General features: G+C 38.2%; 1 protein-coding gene across 1 annotated transcript in view; it reads right to left on the bottom strand.

Annotated features, from left to right (window-relative positions):
* The window catches only part of STAU2 (staufen double-stranded RNA binding protein 2), a gene marked incomplete at its 3' end in the record, with an annotated part of 173,483 nt that overhangs the window by 93,127 nt on the left and 64,606 nt on the right, over positions 1 to 15,750 (bottom strand). Inside the window, exons 8-11 of the mRNA XM_080339785.1 lie at positions 13,284 to 13,496; positions 9,635 to 9,772; positions 6,269 to 6,400; positions 2,190 to 2,250 (exon numbers count right to left, since the gene is read on the bottom strand). Coding sequence (XP_080195911.1) covers positions 2,190 to 2,250; positions 6,269 to 6,400; positions 9,635 to 9,772; positions 13,284 to 13,496 — 544 coding nt within the window. The remainder of the gene's footprint in view (positions 1 to 2,189; positions 2,251 to 6,268; positions 6,401 to 9,634; positions 9,773 to 13,283; positions 13,497 to 15,750) is intronic.

The following is a 15,750-nucleotide window of genomic DNA, read 5'->3' as shown; positions in this document are numbered from 1 at the left end:
CTTTACTACAAAGCCCTGAGGTTATCTGACTCTCAGGCTGAGGGGAAGATCAACAAGAGTGAACAGGGAAAACTCTTAATAACACTCACTCTTATTCAGATTTTTTTATGCACTCCCTGTGTGGGAAACTACCAGATAACATTTTACCAGAAGTAGGGAAAGCACTCACAGCTAAACATGTACTGGTAGACCATCCCTCTGTCAAATATTAGCACAGCATTCCAACAAGTAATCACACCTGCGGAAAACTGGTGCCACAATGTTAAGTGATGCTGCATGGATCTTCTCCAAACGCTACAATGCCCTGACTTCAGTCATGTCCTGAAAAACAGGTCTCTTTGTAGAGGCATTCAGTAGGAACGTATCAACTGAACTTACCGGTTACCGAAATAACATACAAAAGTGGTTCACTGAATTTTCGACCTGAGGATCTGTGAAAAGACTGATCTGTCCCCTACATAATGGGAACAGATTCATTCTCCTCCTACGCCTTTATATGGAAATCACAGTTGAGCTGTACATTTTAAAGAAAATACTCTAGAACAGAAAAGCCCTTTGTAAGGCCAAGAGCTAAAATAATTGTAAAAAAAATACTTATGCCTGTTGATAGCTTTTTGGGTTCAAATCCTTCCTATTTTGCAAAAGCATGACACAATCCCTTTGAAATAAAAATGAGACACTTTAATCACCTGGTTATCATTCATGTTGCCTCTAGATTGGAACCCTCAAAAACAGGAGTTAAGAGATTAAGCACAGTGGTCTCTGAACAGTACAATCAGAAATAAATGCTCCATGGCTATTGACACATTAGCTACATCTCCTCTGATTTCCAGTTTAGTTGGATATCAGAAGAATGGGAATGAGGGCATCTAGGAACGTCCATGCATTAAAAAAGCATCGCAAACTGAAAACCTGTTTCTGTGCTGTGGCCTATGGTGGCTGCAAAAAGGTCTGTAAGCAGGTGTAAAAAGAAGTCCTTTTGGTCACCACAAATTTAAAATACAATTTTTGTTCATCTTGACCCCTGTTGAGTGATTTTGGCTTTGTGTCCTCCTAGATTTGGATTTAGATGTATGCCTGCCAAAATTTTCCTGCCAGATGAAGCCTGGGAAAAGGATTGTTTTTTCTTATTTGTAGTAGGGGATCGTTGTGATGTGATTTATAAATATCTTTGCTATAAGACACTGCAAGGACAGGAGAGAAAAGCCTGGGGTCTTATTCTGCTGTACCAAACTCCAGCATGTGAACATTTGAAGATGTTAACATTTGTAGATATTTCAAAGGCCATGTTCTTAGAGATTTTGACAAAGCAAACAGAAATCACCCAGAAGTATTGATGGAGATTGAAGCAAGTGATAAGAAGTCCTTGATCCAGTAGAATCCTTCCTTTCAAGGAAACACAATGTGTGTGTTTCTGAAACTCAAGTGTGTCTGTCTCTACTACAATCCTTACTTGAGGATTACTCTAACCAGTAATTCCAAATCCAGCAAAAATCTAGTTATTAAGTCATGAAGGCCTGACCTATTCATTACCTATATCACAGTGAAATGGAAGTCAGTCTTTAGCAACAAGGTCTCATCTGACCTTTGTGTCTATAGACGGGTAGATTTACTAGATGATGAAAAACTGTTTGGATGGTCAGACTTAGAGGATAGTGCCAGACTTTGGGCGACCTAATAGCAACCTTCCAATACCTAAGAAGAGGTTGTCAAAAAGATGGAGCCAGGCACACTACTGAGGCATGTAGAAGAAGAACAGGACATGATAGTTATAAACAAAGAGATGTTCTGACTCAGACAAAAGGAAAAAAAAAAAATCAATGTGAAGATAATTAAGCATTGGAACAAGGTGCCCAGAGTAGCTATGGAATCTCCATCTTTGAAAAACTGGAAAAAGACACAGGCAATCTTGTCTGAACTCTGTACCAACCCTGCTTTGAGCAGGCAGTTTAGTTAACTTCCTAACATCCCAAACAACCCAAATGTTCAATGATTCAATGAGTACATAAAAACCGTCAAGTTCCTGCACTCGTTCATGTCTATACTCACACAGAGAAGACTCAAGAGTTAATTCATCTAATTGCAATAAAAACCCTACGATGTTTACAGAAAGCATTTCAATTGTCTTGAATAAGCCAAACCCAGAAAGAGAAGTAAGAATAAATACAATTTAAGAGAGCAATACTTACTGTTATTTGTTGGTTCAGGAAACCCAACATTCTGTCCATTCCAACTCTTGTTGTCTCCAAGCTGGAACAGGTAGAAAAAGACAAATAAATATGGAGCAAACTGCTCCTTAAACAGAACATTCATATTTATAGATGTAGTGGAAACATTCTAAAAAGGATGACTTGGGACTGCCAGATCTGCTCACAAAACTTTGCTCACATATTTTAATTTCTGTCTAAAATAGGTTATTTGAAGAATGCACCCTTCATGAGTAAACATTAACAACTATTGTCTAACAATGAAATATAAATGTTTCCCCAAGGATTAGGCTCAACATAATATATTACCAAATCAGACTTAAAATCAAGTGTTTTAAGCCGCCCTCAACTGAAAACATACGCAGACAGAAAAATTACGTTCTAAACCAAGAAGATCCTAATATCTGCCTATGAAAGAATGCATAAACACTACAAAGTACTTTGGGTGTAAGTTTAAAATATTTACTTGTTAGGAATCCATTTAGATACTGAAGTGGAAGCAAAGAAAGATTGTAATTTTCCATTCTCTTAATAGATAGGTTTTTTTGAGGAAGCTAATTTTCTTCAAATTAATTTTATTATGTTTAACACCAAGTATTACTCTGACACAGAAAAGGGGAGCAATTAATAGAGAAGTTCAAAACAAGGCCATTCCTGAAGTCTACACAGTAAATAACATGGCAGTGTTCTAGATTTATGTGTAAATGTGGATAAACAAGTACAAGATTCCTCATGAACTACTGACAGGAGCTACTGACAACCAGCTCAATGAATGTGAAACAAATGATCCTATTCAGACTTCACTGGGATTTTGTATGCAAAAGAAAACCCGTCGGCAGAGCAGCCTGTGTGCCATGACGACGTTGTGATGACTTGCCCTGGAAGATGGGGCTGATTGGAAAGCAGAAGAGATGTGGAAGAGGATCATCCAGCTGACACCTGCCTCTGTACCTCAGAGGTTGCATTAAGGCTGTTTAGACTACTGTCACCTTGTAATGCAGACTACTAGATGATATTTTTTTCTTGGGAAAGAAGAGTGGAGAGCACACTAGCCAAAGCAGCTATTCCAATGGCTGTTTCCCTGCCTTTTCCCATCATCTACATCCCAATGTGCTTACGGCCTAGGCAGCATGCAATAAAAATGGGAGATATTCAGTGGCGAGGGGTGATAGGTATTAGAGTTGGCTCTCAAACTGGTCACCTGTCTCCATGCACTTTAACTGCACATAACTCCTTTTATTCATATTATGAAGTGATATTTATACAGGATATATATTTTTATATAGGAAAATATGGAAGATGACAGTTCTTCAAATGAATAAGCAATACGAAATCTATAAATATGTTTGTATTTACCGCTGACTGTTACAACAGCATGGTTTTGTCATGAATTCATATTGTGCGTCTGTAACATGATCTGAAAATCAGCATGAGCACAGTGCTACAACATGAGAAGAACGTTTTGAACTCTCCTCATTCCTCTCTTTTTACTGTTTATTGATCATGATGGGGAATTTAATGAGAATTTATCCATCAATAAGTTATCCTTAGTGCTACAGTCTCACATGAATGCAATCTACTCTGGTTTTCTTCTAAGAGAATAAAAGTGGCAAGAAGACTGAAACATGAAAAAATGAAGATACTACAAGTCTCCATTCTGATCTTTAGGGCTAAAATTCTGATGGCTACAAAATGTCTCCCAGAGCACTTTCAAATTGCTCTCCTCAGGGCTCTGCACAACCATTACTGAATTCTTCCAGGAACGGGATTACCTCAGAGAGGAGCAGAGCCTTTACTTCTTTTACATCACATCAACTCCCTGTTTACCTGTGTGGCCATCAGCACCATGCATGGCCCTTGTGACACTCTTAGGTCTTCATTAAAACAATGAATACAGTCACATTCTATACACCAGCGTTAAGGAAAAACAGCAGGCAAGAGTAAGGGGATGAAAGTACTCTGGGAGGACAGGGCAGGAGAAAGAAAAATTTCCTTTTTTAAAAGCAACCAAAACAACACAAGTGATAATCATCCATTTAGACACCAACTTGATACGTCACCTTATCTACATTGGGCCAGATTTTGGATGTAAGGAGAGAAACAAGTATCTTCTAATGGCACATCTTTATGGTGCAATTTATGTGGAAGGAATTTTACACTAGTAGAGATCTAAGGGCTATCTTCCCTTTTCTCCAGCACAGTTTAGTTCGAGAATTAAAATGCTTTCATCTACACAAACTAACTTGTGTATCTGCTTTAAATATGTTCAGACTATTATATACAGAAGATAAAGCCAGATGTTCTAGATATTTTATGTCCTTAACCCCAACAAAGCTATAAAAATTTGTTCTATGATCTTGAATACTCTCAGTACATAAAATTTGAGTGCTTTACATTTTTTGGATACAGCATCATGTTTGCTTATTCTGTTCAGAATAATATTAGGCGATTATATGGTATTCTATCAATTCTAAGATATCTATGTCTGCAAGTATGTAATTAAACCTGTTTTTTTAAGACAATGCACTTGTAAGCAACAGTTTAATAAATGTAGAGAAATGAAGAAGCAGTGCCCCTTTTTTAGCCACTCATTATATGTAAGAATTTCAGTGTAACCACAAGTTTCCACTGTGCAGAGCTCTCCAAAGCAACTATGTTGTGGGCTGTATTTTTTCAGGCTTTATCTCTGAAAATTACTGACTAAAAATACTTCAGGCAATCTGAAATCCAAGAATGAAAACCTATGACTTCCTATTAGAAAAAAAAAAGCTGACTTTTCTGGCTTGTTTTTCAAAAAACCCTTTGGCCAAATTGGCCATGAGGAAAAAGTTGAAACTGGTAGAAAGTATCTCCTACAGAAGTCAAGTGTCAGGATTCTAGTGAAAATGAATCACCCTTTGGCTCTGTCATAAGCATTTTTTAAAATGGCTAGGACTTCACAGTGTGTTCTTACTAAGAACACCACCTAGGCTCCAAGTGCTCTGTTTAGAGCATTGCCCGCTTGTTTATGGCTAAGATACAAAGTATAGAACATAGAGAAGGTGAGTGCGAACAGCATACATGGAACTGCTCCTCTCTGAGGAGCTGGAAACAGGAGGTGGAGCCAGGTAACCAGGATGGCATTTACCTTTTGTTGGCTTAAAGAGTACAGAATGTATGGAACAGAGTATCTGCCTATACAGTTGTGGGTTTTTTTTAAGAAAAAGAGTGTTTCAGAAGATACATATAGACATATGCTTTCTTCAGATTTATCACGTGGTCCCCAGCAAAGCTCAGCAGAAGATTCTGTTGACCTGAGCTAGCTGTTGCAGCCATAGCGCACATTTAATCCATGATCAAAATATACACATGCAGTGACTCTGTGTAAGACAGAAGCTATTAAGAATTCACAGCTTAGCCACATACCTTACCAAATACCTTTTCAGGATACAAAAGGCAAAAACTTAACACCCATTTTGGTTACAAAACCTTCCATCAACAAACTCAAGAACGGAGTGCTAAGCTGCACATCACTAACATGGAAATACATACCTACATCACATATAAATTTAAAATGCAATTCCTTTTTCACAACCAAAAAAAATGACATGCATTTTCTTTCTCAGACATCAAACCTGAAAAGGCCATTACTTTTCTGGACTGCTTTAGTGCATACGCAACAGCAAGACAAACATTGACTACTATAAGTACCTCATGTATGAAAATTAATAACATCACTCCCCTCAGTCCTCTCAGTGCCCAAAATGGAATAAAAGCAAGAGGCACAGTCATCCTGATTTGTAAGTAGAAACACGCGCACACATCACGTGTACACTTTTGCACACACATTGTCCTCTGGAACTACATTCCTGTTCTTAATTACTCTTACAGGAGGAGAGGCTGCACTTACTACTAACTGTAGCTATAGAGCTGCAGCTAAACAAAGGCTGATCTCTGAGAAGTAACATCCTAAAATAGGGGGTGTACAAGTTTAAGCTTCTGTTCTTACTGAGTTATTAGCTGATACAACTAATAAACATAAGGAAGGGTAAAATGTGGGCATCATAACAAAAGGTTCTCACCTTTTCTGACTGGTCTTGAAGAGGAGTAGAGGCTTTGTAACCCAGCTGTAGCAACATTGCTTCCGCTGCATTTCTTTTAGCTATTTTCTTGTTGGGGCCTGTTCCAGTAGTAATCTCATTGCCTACTTTGACCTTAAAAAGAAAACATTGATCATAATCACAATAAATGCAAGACTCCTTAATATCACCATGTACTAATCTTACTGACCTACCAACAGTCATCAGCTCTTCTGATGAAGGTGCAATCTTGGAAAAGTAAGAATAGAGCAGAAGGGGACTACAGTACCACTTCACGCAGACAAGCTCGTTTATATTTTTCAGGTCTCCAAACTCCTACCGAAGAGCCATATTATTCTGTATCTCAGTGCACACACAGCTGTCTCTCTCTTCCACCTGCCCCTGTGCCAACCCCACCCTCCCTGCTGAACATCTCCCCACCCCTGCCCCCCACTCTGCCTCAATGTACAAGTGTTACAGCATCTGGATTTCCTTGTAAAAGTGTTGTCGACAGCAGCTCCCCAGCATTGTCAAGACAGTATCCAAAACAATGGAGAGACAAACAATGACCTGGAGATTTCAATGAGAGTGTTTTCTAAAGAAAGATGAAAACCATGTTGACATTCCTCCCCCATTTGTCACACTGCAAGGAACACAAGGGCTGGGGCTGCTTGCTTTTGCACGCATACACCTGACAAGCTTTCATCAAAACAGTCTTTGGAAAGAAGAGTCCTTGTTGGACCTGTGGTCTATAGTGCACAAAGGGTTTCTGACAAATAAGATGCCTTTCAAAAAACTAGGAGAAATTTAAAACCTCAAAATAAACACAAATTATAGACAATGGATATCCACAAAGAGTGATGCTCCAACTTATTCCTTGGTACCTTTCCTGAACTCCTGAAGCTGTCTGTGTGTAGTTTGTGGTATTAGCACTGTCACTGCTGTTCACTTATGTGACATTCATAGCTCTTTGACAGCTATATTTCATTCTTTCCATTAAGCCATTTTGTTTGCATATTTTCTCTTAAAATAGCATATGGTTTCAAAAGTGTGTTAAAAAAAAAGGAAACCAAAATACAATAAAAATAACAAAATAGCCAAGGTGATCTGAATAAAAGAAACCTTAGAGGACAAAGACCTGAAACAGTCTGGAAGCAGCTTTTAAAAAGGTGTAAAAACAGGTATACAGTTGTTAAATAAATACTACACGTTATTTACTAATTTGTGTTGGTCAAAAATTATTCAATTTCCTCAAATAATCACGTACATATTTTCCTAAAAGTTTCATTTTTCCTTTACTCAAATACCTATTAATTCTACATACAAAGAAGAGGTTTTAAATAAATGATAATGAATGTGAACATCCCTTCAAAGTACATATAATTAAACAAAAAGATCCAGCTACCTAACAGGTAAGTATTAATAATCTTGAAATAAAAGCCTTATCTTCTAGGCAGTTCCACAATTGCAATTAGAACACAGCCAATCTGCTAAAAGTTTATACGCAATAAAACTGAGGGACTTTAATGGGACAAGACAAAATGATAATTTATAACATAGCTCACAATAAATCAATGTGCTGCTATTTCTCAGACCTGTAAAACTGGTTTAGCTATTATTATAACCTCTATCAAGGATTAAAGGTCTGACTACAAAGAGAAAGAGCTTTCTGAAATTAACTTTGGGAACAGAACACCAACTAATGTCATCAGAGGTTTTCTTCTGTTTATCTAGTGGTCAGGACAAGTAATTGGATCCATTTCATCACATCTAAACTGGCTCTTTGTGTGACAGATAAAAATGAACATATTATCTCTGGATATTTTACTTCCACATTCAATTAAATTAAATGAAAACATAGTTTAAGTAGTTTATACAATGGCTTTTTATTCTGATAAGGATTTTTGCATATCAGAATGAATCCACTGAGACTTCCTGAAGACAGGAGAACCAGCGGTATGATTTTAGTGTGAAAATACCACAATAGTGTAAAAATGGGGCTATGGTGTTTAAAAATATATGTAATAAAGCAACGGATTTATGGAATTTCTTTGACTCTTCCTTTCACAAACCTTCCTAGACAAGGAAATCTTCTATGTATTCACTGCTTTTAAGATTTTTTTTAATTCAAACCAAAGATTTTGCCATTACTCAGACTATTACACTGGAAAACTGAATTCTCATCCCATCTTTCTAACACTAGACTGCATTACACAGTCCTTTTCTGATCCCTCACACAACGACCTAATTGTGGTCATTGCTAGGAGGGTGTGAGCAAGGGCAAAGGGATGGTCCATGATAGGATCACTCTTTTTCAAATACTTTCATATAGCATAAAAAGTTGGAAATACAAGTTTATACGCATAAATCTGATTCCGCAACAAAAGGAATCAAATACCTTCTTTTGCTTCAAAGAGAAAAATAATAAATCACCAAGGAAGACCAGTGATGTCCAAGAAAATGAAGACTGCTAGCATATCTTCATTGACATGAAGAAGGGACTTAAAGATTTAAGTGAAAACACAACTAATTTTCTGGAGAAAGAGGTGCTGGTATATCAGAAATTCTGCTAGTGATCAGAAGTGACGTTTTGGTGTAGCTTGTAGACAACAAGTCAAAACATGTTCAGGTATGCTATTCTGGATTGTTCCGGCATAAAATTACCCTTAAGTGAAAACACAAGAGAAAAGAATTCTTTCCTGTTCCTAATCTTTCTTAGCCTGCTGTTGTGCTATCTCACAAAATATCATGGTTATATCAAATCTTCATGAATGTTCTTAATTTAAATTTAAGCAAACATTAATGATCTACTGTTTCTGTGTTAGGTCCAGAGCCTTTAACTGGACAGGCTAAAATAGGTGATGGAAGGCTTTTTTTTGTGGTATTTCAGATATGAACAAAGCCAGAAAGAAACAGAAAATGTGAAAAGATTTACAACACTATTATTTTTTAACTAAAATGCTTAGTAATATGGAGATACTTGTACCCATATTTCAGAATGCTTGTTTGCATTGTGATCCTCTGATCAACAATAGCAAAAAAAAAAAAATCAAAAAGACAAGTAAAAGTAAATAACTCATGAACCATCAGGGATAAAGACAGAAACCATCAGGTGAAATAAACTAAAGTGTATAAAAAATGCAAAAGGACTACAAGAAAAGAGCCTAGAAGGCTCATAGCCTACTTGCCATTTGTTTCGCCAAGAGAAAGAAGAAAAGTTCAAACAGGCTTTCTGATACTGATTTCATACTCCTCTTGTACACCTGACCATAAAGCAAAGAGCTGAACACAGAGGGATCCGCTTCATTTTGCTTGAGTTTGCACATAACATAACAAGGGCATTATCTTGAACGTGACAGCACATGATACCTGCATAACAAACTCTCGACGGCGAGGCATTCCTCTCTCTGACAGAAGAACATACTCTGGCTCCTTCTCCTTTTTGGCCTGTTGGATCTGAGCCAGACGACTGATGGGATTCATTCCTTGACCATATTCTGGTCCAGTCTGGAACAGGTTTAAAAGACAGAACCATTATTTCAGCATCTATCCATCTATCTGCTTCGATAAATCATTTACTAAGGTTACCTCTTCTTTAATACCTCCTCTGAGAGAATAAGAAGTAAATTTCTTCCCGTCTTCTGATCACGAGACAGAAGATAAGAATCCTCAAGCTCAAAACTGTGGAAAAAAGTATGCACCTACTTTCTGGTACTGCTGCAGGTAGTGTGCATATCTAGTACCTGTGAACTACTAATACCCTCATTTATCTATGAAAGTCCTATGGGGATGCACGAAAATCAGCAGATTCATCAGTCAATTATATCTCATTGCCCTGTTTCTATGCCCTAAACCCCTTAAAATAGGTTGCTACAATGCTATATAACGAGTAAACTGGCTCCCTCAGCCCGCCCGCCTTCCTTCTCGGCACTGCTGCCGTCCATCCCACAATGCGACTAAAGCTGCAGGTTTGCTCTGCTTGTGTGTTGTAGGGATTAATTCTCAAAATACTTTTAGGTAGTCAAGCTAGAAAGGAGTATTTCCAATGGCAAGAAATGTTTCACACTGTGAGCCACCCACAAAGTATTTCAAATGCTTAACAGACAACAGTCCTCACGGCAACATGTCAAAATGTATGGTGAGTGGGGAAATTGATCTGATGGGAGGAAAAGGAAAGGACTGAGAGATGGGTCTGTCCAAGATTACACAGACAAGTGGAAAACTACAAACTATCTACTTCTGAAACCCTTTTAATATGTTATTACTTATACAGCAAATGTTGTCTCAAAGCAAATAGCTATGAAAATATTTGTTTGTGGATCTTAGGGAGAAGAAATTAAGACCCTCAAAAATTTATGTGAAGTCATATTTAACTGATTTACATACCATAACACAAACAATGAACTTGCAAATGTAAATGTCATTTGAATGTAGAATTGTGCTTATGCTATTGAGCTGTTTCCTTTCCATGAAGCCATTTGCAGGGTAAGAAAAGACCAGCAGTCATGCTTGTTTGAGCCTCTCAAATAAGAACAAACAAGCGGTCCAAAACTTAAACAGACTATCAGCAACTGAAGGCAAAGACCAGAAAGGGATATTATATTAAGAAAGCTGTGCAGCAAATCCTGCGCAGTGTAACTGCTGAAGTTGTTAGAGAAGATATAGGTGAAAGAATTAAGACAATGTCATGCACAAGGGCAGCTGTGTGGGCAAGAGGCCAGGCAGAGACGAAATGCAGAGCAGGCTAAATAAAGTGCAGGCCATAAGATACAGCCTCATAAATATATATACAAATAAAAAGAAGCTATTGTTAACACTTTTTTTGATACTCAAAACACGTGCCGGTTAAATTAAAAGAAATAGGCACACTGAAAGCATTTCGGAAGTTTGGATATCCAAAACTGAAAACCTTCTACATATCCACGTTATTTTGACTATTAATGTCTCTTTCTAAGATGGCCAACTTCAGATAATTCAATTTAAGATTGTAATGGTCAATGGTATATGATATAGTAATATAAGAGCTTTTTACATTATTATACCCTTAGCACCCCTCTTGAGAAAAACTTTCCAAAATGAGACAATCAGAGCAAATAGCCTTTTCAGATTTTGCCACTTTAAAGCTGCATTAATGCTGATAGTTTTCTACTAAATAATTTTTTATGCTCGTTTTTTCCTAGAAGCCTTTGAAAATTAGGTCCTCAGAATTTCAGTAGGAGATCAGTATCTAATTAACCTAGGTTTTTTTTGAAAAATCACTCATTCTGTTTTGAAGGCAAATGAAGAGAGGAAGATGATGAACTAAGTTCTTTGTACATTTTCCAAACCCAGGCTTGCACTCTCTGAAGTATTTGCTTATTTTAGATGGCTTTTCTGTTGGCTGCTCCTACACTCTGTACTGAGTATCCAGATTTCTAATGGTCATACTTTTAGTAAAGTAAGTACAGATTTACTTATATTTACAATCTATCCACATAACACTTGATGAGGGCTGAGTTCAAGTCACACGGGTATAATGCTGTGCCTGGACAGCAAAAAAACGCAAGCCATGTACATAATATAATTCAGAAAAAGTTAAGATTTGCTTTTGGTTTTAGTTTTGGGGGTTTTTTTGTTTGTTTTTGTTTTTAAATGAACAAGAGGCAAATACAGAAAAAGAAATTAAATTTAGGTCCAAAACTATAATCTGAAGCACAGGTTTTTGACATTAAGGTTTCCTGTTTTTACCCACAATTTTAGTCTTGAGGTTCCTGATCTGCACAGTACGTGGCAAAAGCGACTCTGTAACACCAGAGAGAAAGCGAGCAACTGTCCACCATTATTTATACCGACCTGAGAGTAAGGAAGGCTATGAATGTGCCCTTACATACACCTAGACGACTATCCAACGTGCTAGAGAGTAGAAAACGACATAGAAAGAGTTTACTTCCTCACAAAATAAAACTTCCTAAAACAAAATGTAGCAGATTTTGGTCACCTCACCTTCTGCACTGAACAGATGACAAGTTAATCTGATTAGTTGTTCAATGCTTAGACAGGCAGTGATGCTTCAGTAAACATACGAACACTATGTGGTTACTTTTGTTAGGTCATCTGGAAGACTAATGACTTCAGATGACCCTTTGGTTTTGTATGAATTTGGGATGAGTAGACAAACCAGGGCTACTCATAAACTGACTGCATTGTAGGAGTAGCAATAAACCTACTGACACCAAGAAAAAAGGCATCATTAGAAAAGCTTGAGCTCACAAGAAGCCAGAGCCTCTAAGGGAAGCCTCATCAATGCAGCACAAAGCACATTAATATCCTCTGAGACACAGCATGTTTGAATGAAGGGATGGTTCAAGGTCTATGAGTCCTTCATGGCCTTGTCTCCAGTCAACCTTCTATCTGTACCTGGGAGCTAAAGAGCATTATCAAATAGACGTATACAAAACAAAAGAAGTATTGTCCTTTTGCACTTGACAAGTGACACACTAGGTTGAGATGTCAACATATTCTTGGCCTTCTTTGAAATCTTTCAAAAATCAAAACAAATGGAAACTGAAGCCACAAAACTCCCTAATCTTGCTGCACGAGGGGAGGAAGCTGGACTGTGCACCATTTCCCCATATATCCACTATTCCTTATATCTATGTCCCTCTTCAAACTGGAGAGGGGGGAAAGACCAGGGAGAGAACCACCACATACACTAGTAGGGTCTCCCAGAGATGATGCTAAAAATTCACGTGGCTGTACAGAGCAACTTGGAGGGTCTGACCCTCCACTACACTTGAACCAAACGCCTGAAGACTTCAGTGATGCGAGTTCAGTCCTTAAGCCGAGCACCTTACAAGCCATTCCGTTTGACAACTTCACAGCATTCTCAGAATTTGAAAAAGTACAGACACATTAGCACAGGCAAACAAGTAACAGTATCAGCAGAAAAAGACAAATAAGCTTTTACTGATTTAAAATTTGATTAACTCTGTTACTTTCTGAGCAAACATGCTTAATCCTATCAAACGTGGACACATACCTTCAGTATTGGTTTTGGACGTTTTTTAAAGTAAAGTTTTGGCTTTTCAATGACAGGAAGAGGAGGAAGTTTCTTAAGTTCTTGTAGGACAGCCATTGCAGCACGTTTCTTTGAGAGTTTCTTACTGTTGCCTTCTCCTTCTGCAGTGAATTCTCCTACTGTAACTCGTGTAACAAAGCTCTTCATGTGAGGAGGTCCACTTTCTTTAATCACCTTTTAAGCAAAAATAACATTGAGTCAAATCACCCTGTAAGAATATAACTTAATGTTTGTATTTCTGCAATGTACTTACTACTAATGCAGTTTCTTTCCTAACTGAAGGTACTTAGATGGGTTTTCATAAAACCTGGACAAGTATTAATAGACAGTATGAGGTCTGACAGAAAGTTAAGGCTAATTAGATAACGCAAACCTAACCATCATATTCAGTGTTTCACAGAAAATACAGCAGACCTATATTTTCAAAAAGATTTACACAGTAACACTATACACAACAAAAACGCATATTTAAACCAAGGCTGCAAAGTGCTTCAAACACTAAAGAAATTCAATTCATGAAGGTCTGTAAGGCTTTGGCTGTTTTTCTACAAAAAAAAACATACTAAAAACTATATTTATATGGCACCACTTCAACCCATTTGTAATTTTTTTTCTATTACCATTAAGAAATACTTTGTTCACTCATGGTCCCAAACTTCAGTCTTCGAGGTGTGTATTTTGCCACTGTCCCAGGTGCAGGCAGCTCGCACCTGGCCAGAGCACACACCTCAGAGCAACACCCCCTGCATCTGAACGGCTGCCACAGTCTTGCGCCCACAACTCCCAGCTGTCCTTCCTAACGGCACCAAAAGGCATTATCAGAAGAGCCACCACAACTCACACAAAAGCCAATCAGGTCTGAAAAGTTTCATTTATTCACTCCCTTCCAAGCATATTCAGGATGACAGTGAGAAAACCCGTTTGAAGTACTTCTCCACTATTAAAAGTTATAACAATATGGAAAGAAACAAAGTTCTGAATGCTGGACCTTCCTTTAACTAATTTTCTGTCTTCATTTTTACACACACACACACATCTCCTTTCAGGAGACTATACTGTTAGGATGCATTCACCAACAAATCACAGCACTGCAAGTGCTAAGATCACCATTTCTTCCTGTGTGCACCATTTACTGGTCTGGACAATGTCTATCACGAATTAGAGACCTCATTTGGGAAAAGGTTCAGTGATTTTGTTTGATGGGCGGAAGCGGCTACCTAATTTAATCTTTGTTATATGTAATGTGTACAAGGAGGCATTAGAGCATCTGAAAGGCACCTCTTTGTATTATCTTCAAAATCAATAAAAATACGTATTTTTTCAGATGGTGCAATTACATCAAACCATTTGTTGAAGAAGTGTAAAGCAAGAAGCTGAGTGCAAAGGAACTGAGGTATAAGTGCCAGGGCCTTCCTGGTGTAATAATTGTATTTTTAATGGGCTGAAGCCTTCAACCTTAATACTATTACAACATGTTTTGTATTAAAGTTCTTTTTATCAAGGTCATGTCCTTGCATTATTTAGTTTTGCTGTTACACTGTAATGAGGTCTCCTTAGGCTTGTATTTCTTTTTTAAGCTCTCTTTTGTGGCAACTTCACCCAGTAAATACAATTATCACAGCATATATCAATAAAAAGACACAAAATGAAAATTAACAGACAACTTAGTCTGCATTTTCCCAGAATAAGACAACATCTGTGCCAGCATGGGATTTTTCTGTAGTAGTCCAGGAGTGCTCCCACTCTAAGATTCCAGGTAATAACTTCAGAAGTGTTGTCAAGATCACCTCAGTTCAAAGTTGCCCGTGGGCTCTTCATGGCGTGAGGAGGCAGCGGCGCTTTCTGGGCACTGAGCCAGGGGAACCCGCAGCGCCCGCACCCGCACTGGGACCAGCCGGGCTTTGCGTCACAAAATCAAAGAATGGCTGGGGTTGGAAGGGACCTCTGGAGATCATCTAGTCCAACCCATCTGCTAAAGCAGGGTCACCCAGAGCAGATTGCACAGAAGTATGTCCAGGTGGTTTTTGAATGTCTCCAGAGAAGGAGACTCCACAACCTCTCTGGGCAGCCTGTTCCAGTGTTCTGGCACCCTCAAGGTAAAGACGTTTCTCCTTAAATACAGACAGAACCTCCTAAGCTCCAGTCTGTGCCTGTTGCCCCTCACCCTATCGCTGGGCACCACTGAAAGGAGTCTGGTCCCATCCTCTTGACACTCACTCTTGAGATATTTGTAAGCATTGATGAGATCCCCTCTCAGCCTTCCCTTCTCCAGCTCAGTGCTGAACACCGTCGTCACACTGCAGCGTTTCCTATTTGGCTCTGAAGGTGGATCTTAATCCACCCCTGTACATTCCTGTTTGAGTATTAAAACAGCTTGGCTGTAAAACATGGCTAAACTGACCTTACTAAGGTCCTTAATCTCTTTGTG

This window comes from Nesoenas mayeri, assembly GCF_963082525.1.
Source record: "Nesoenas mayeri genome assembly, chromosome: 2".
Lineage (NCBI taxonomy): Eukaryota > Metazoa > Chordata > Aves > Columbiformes > Columbidae > Nesoenas > Nesoenas mayeri.
Note: the sequence above shows the minus strand (reverse complement) of the source record. Positions and strands in the feature narration are given on the sequence as shown.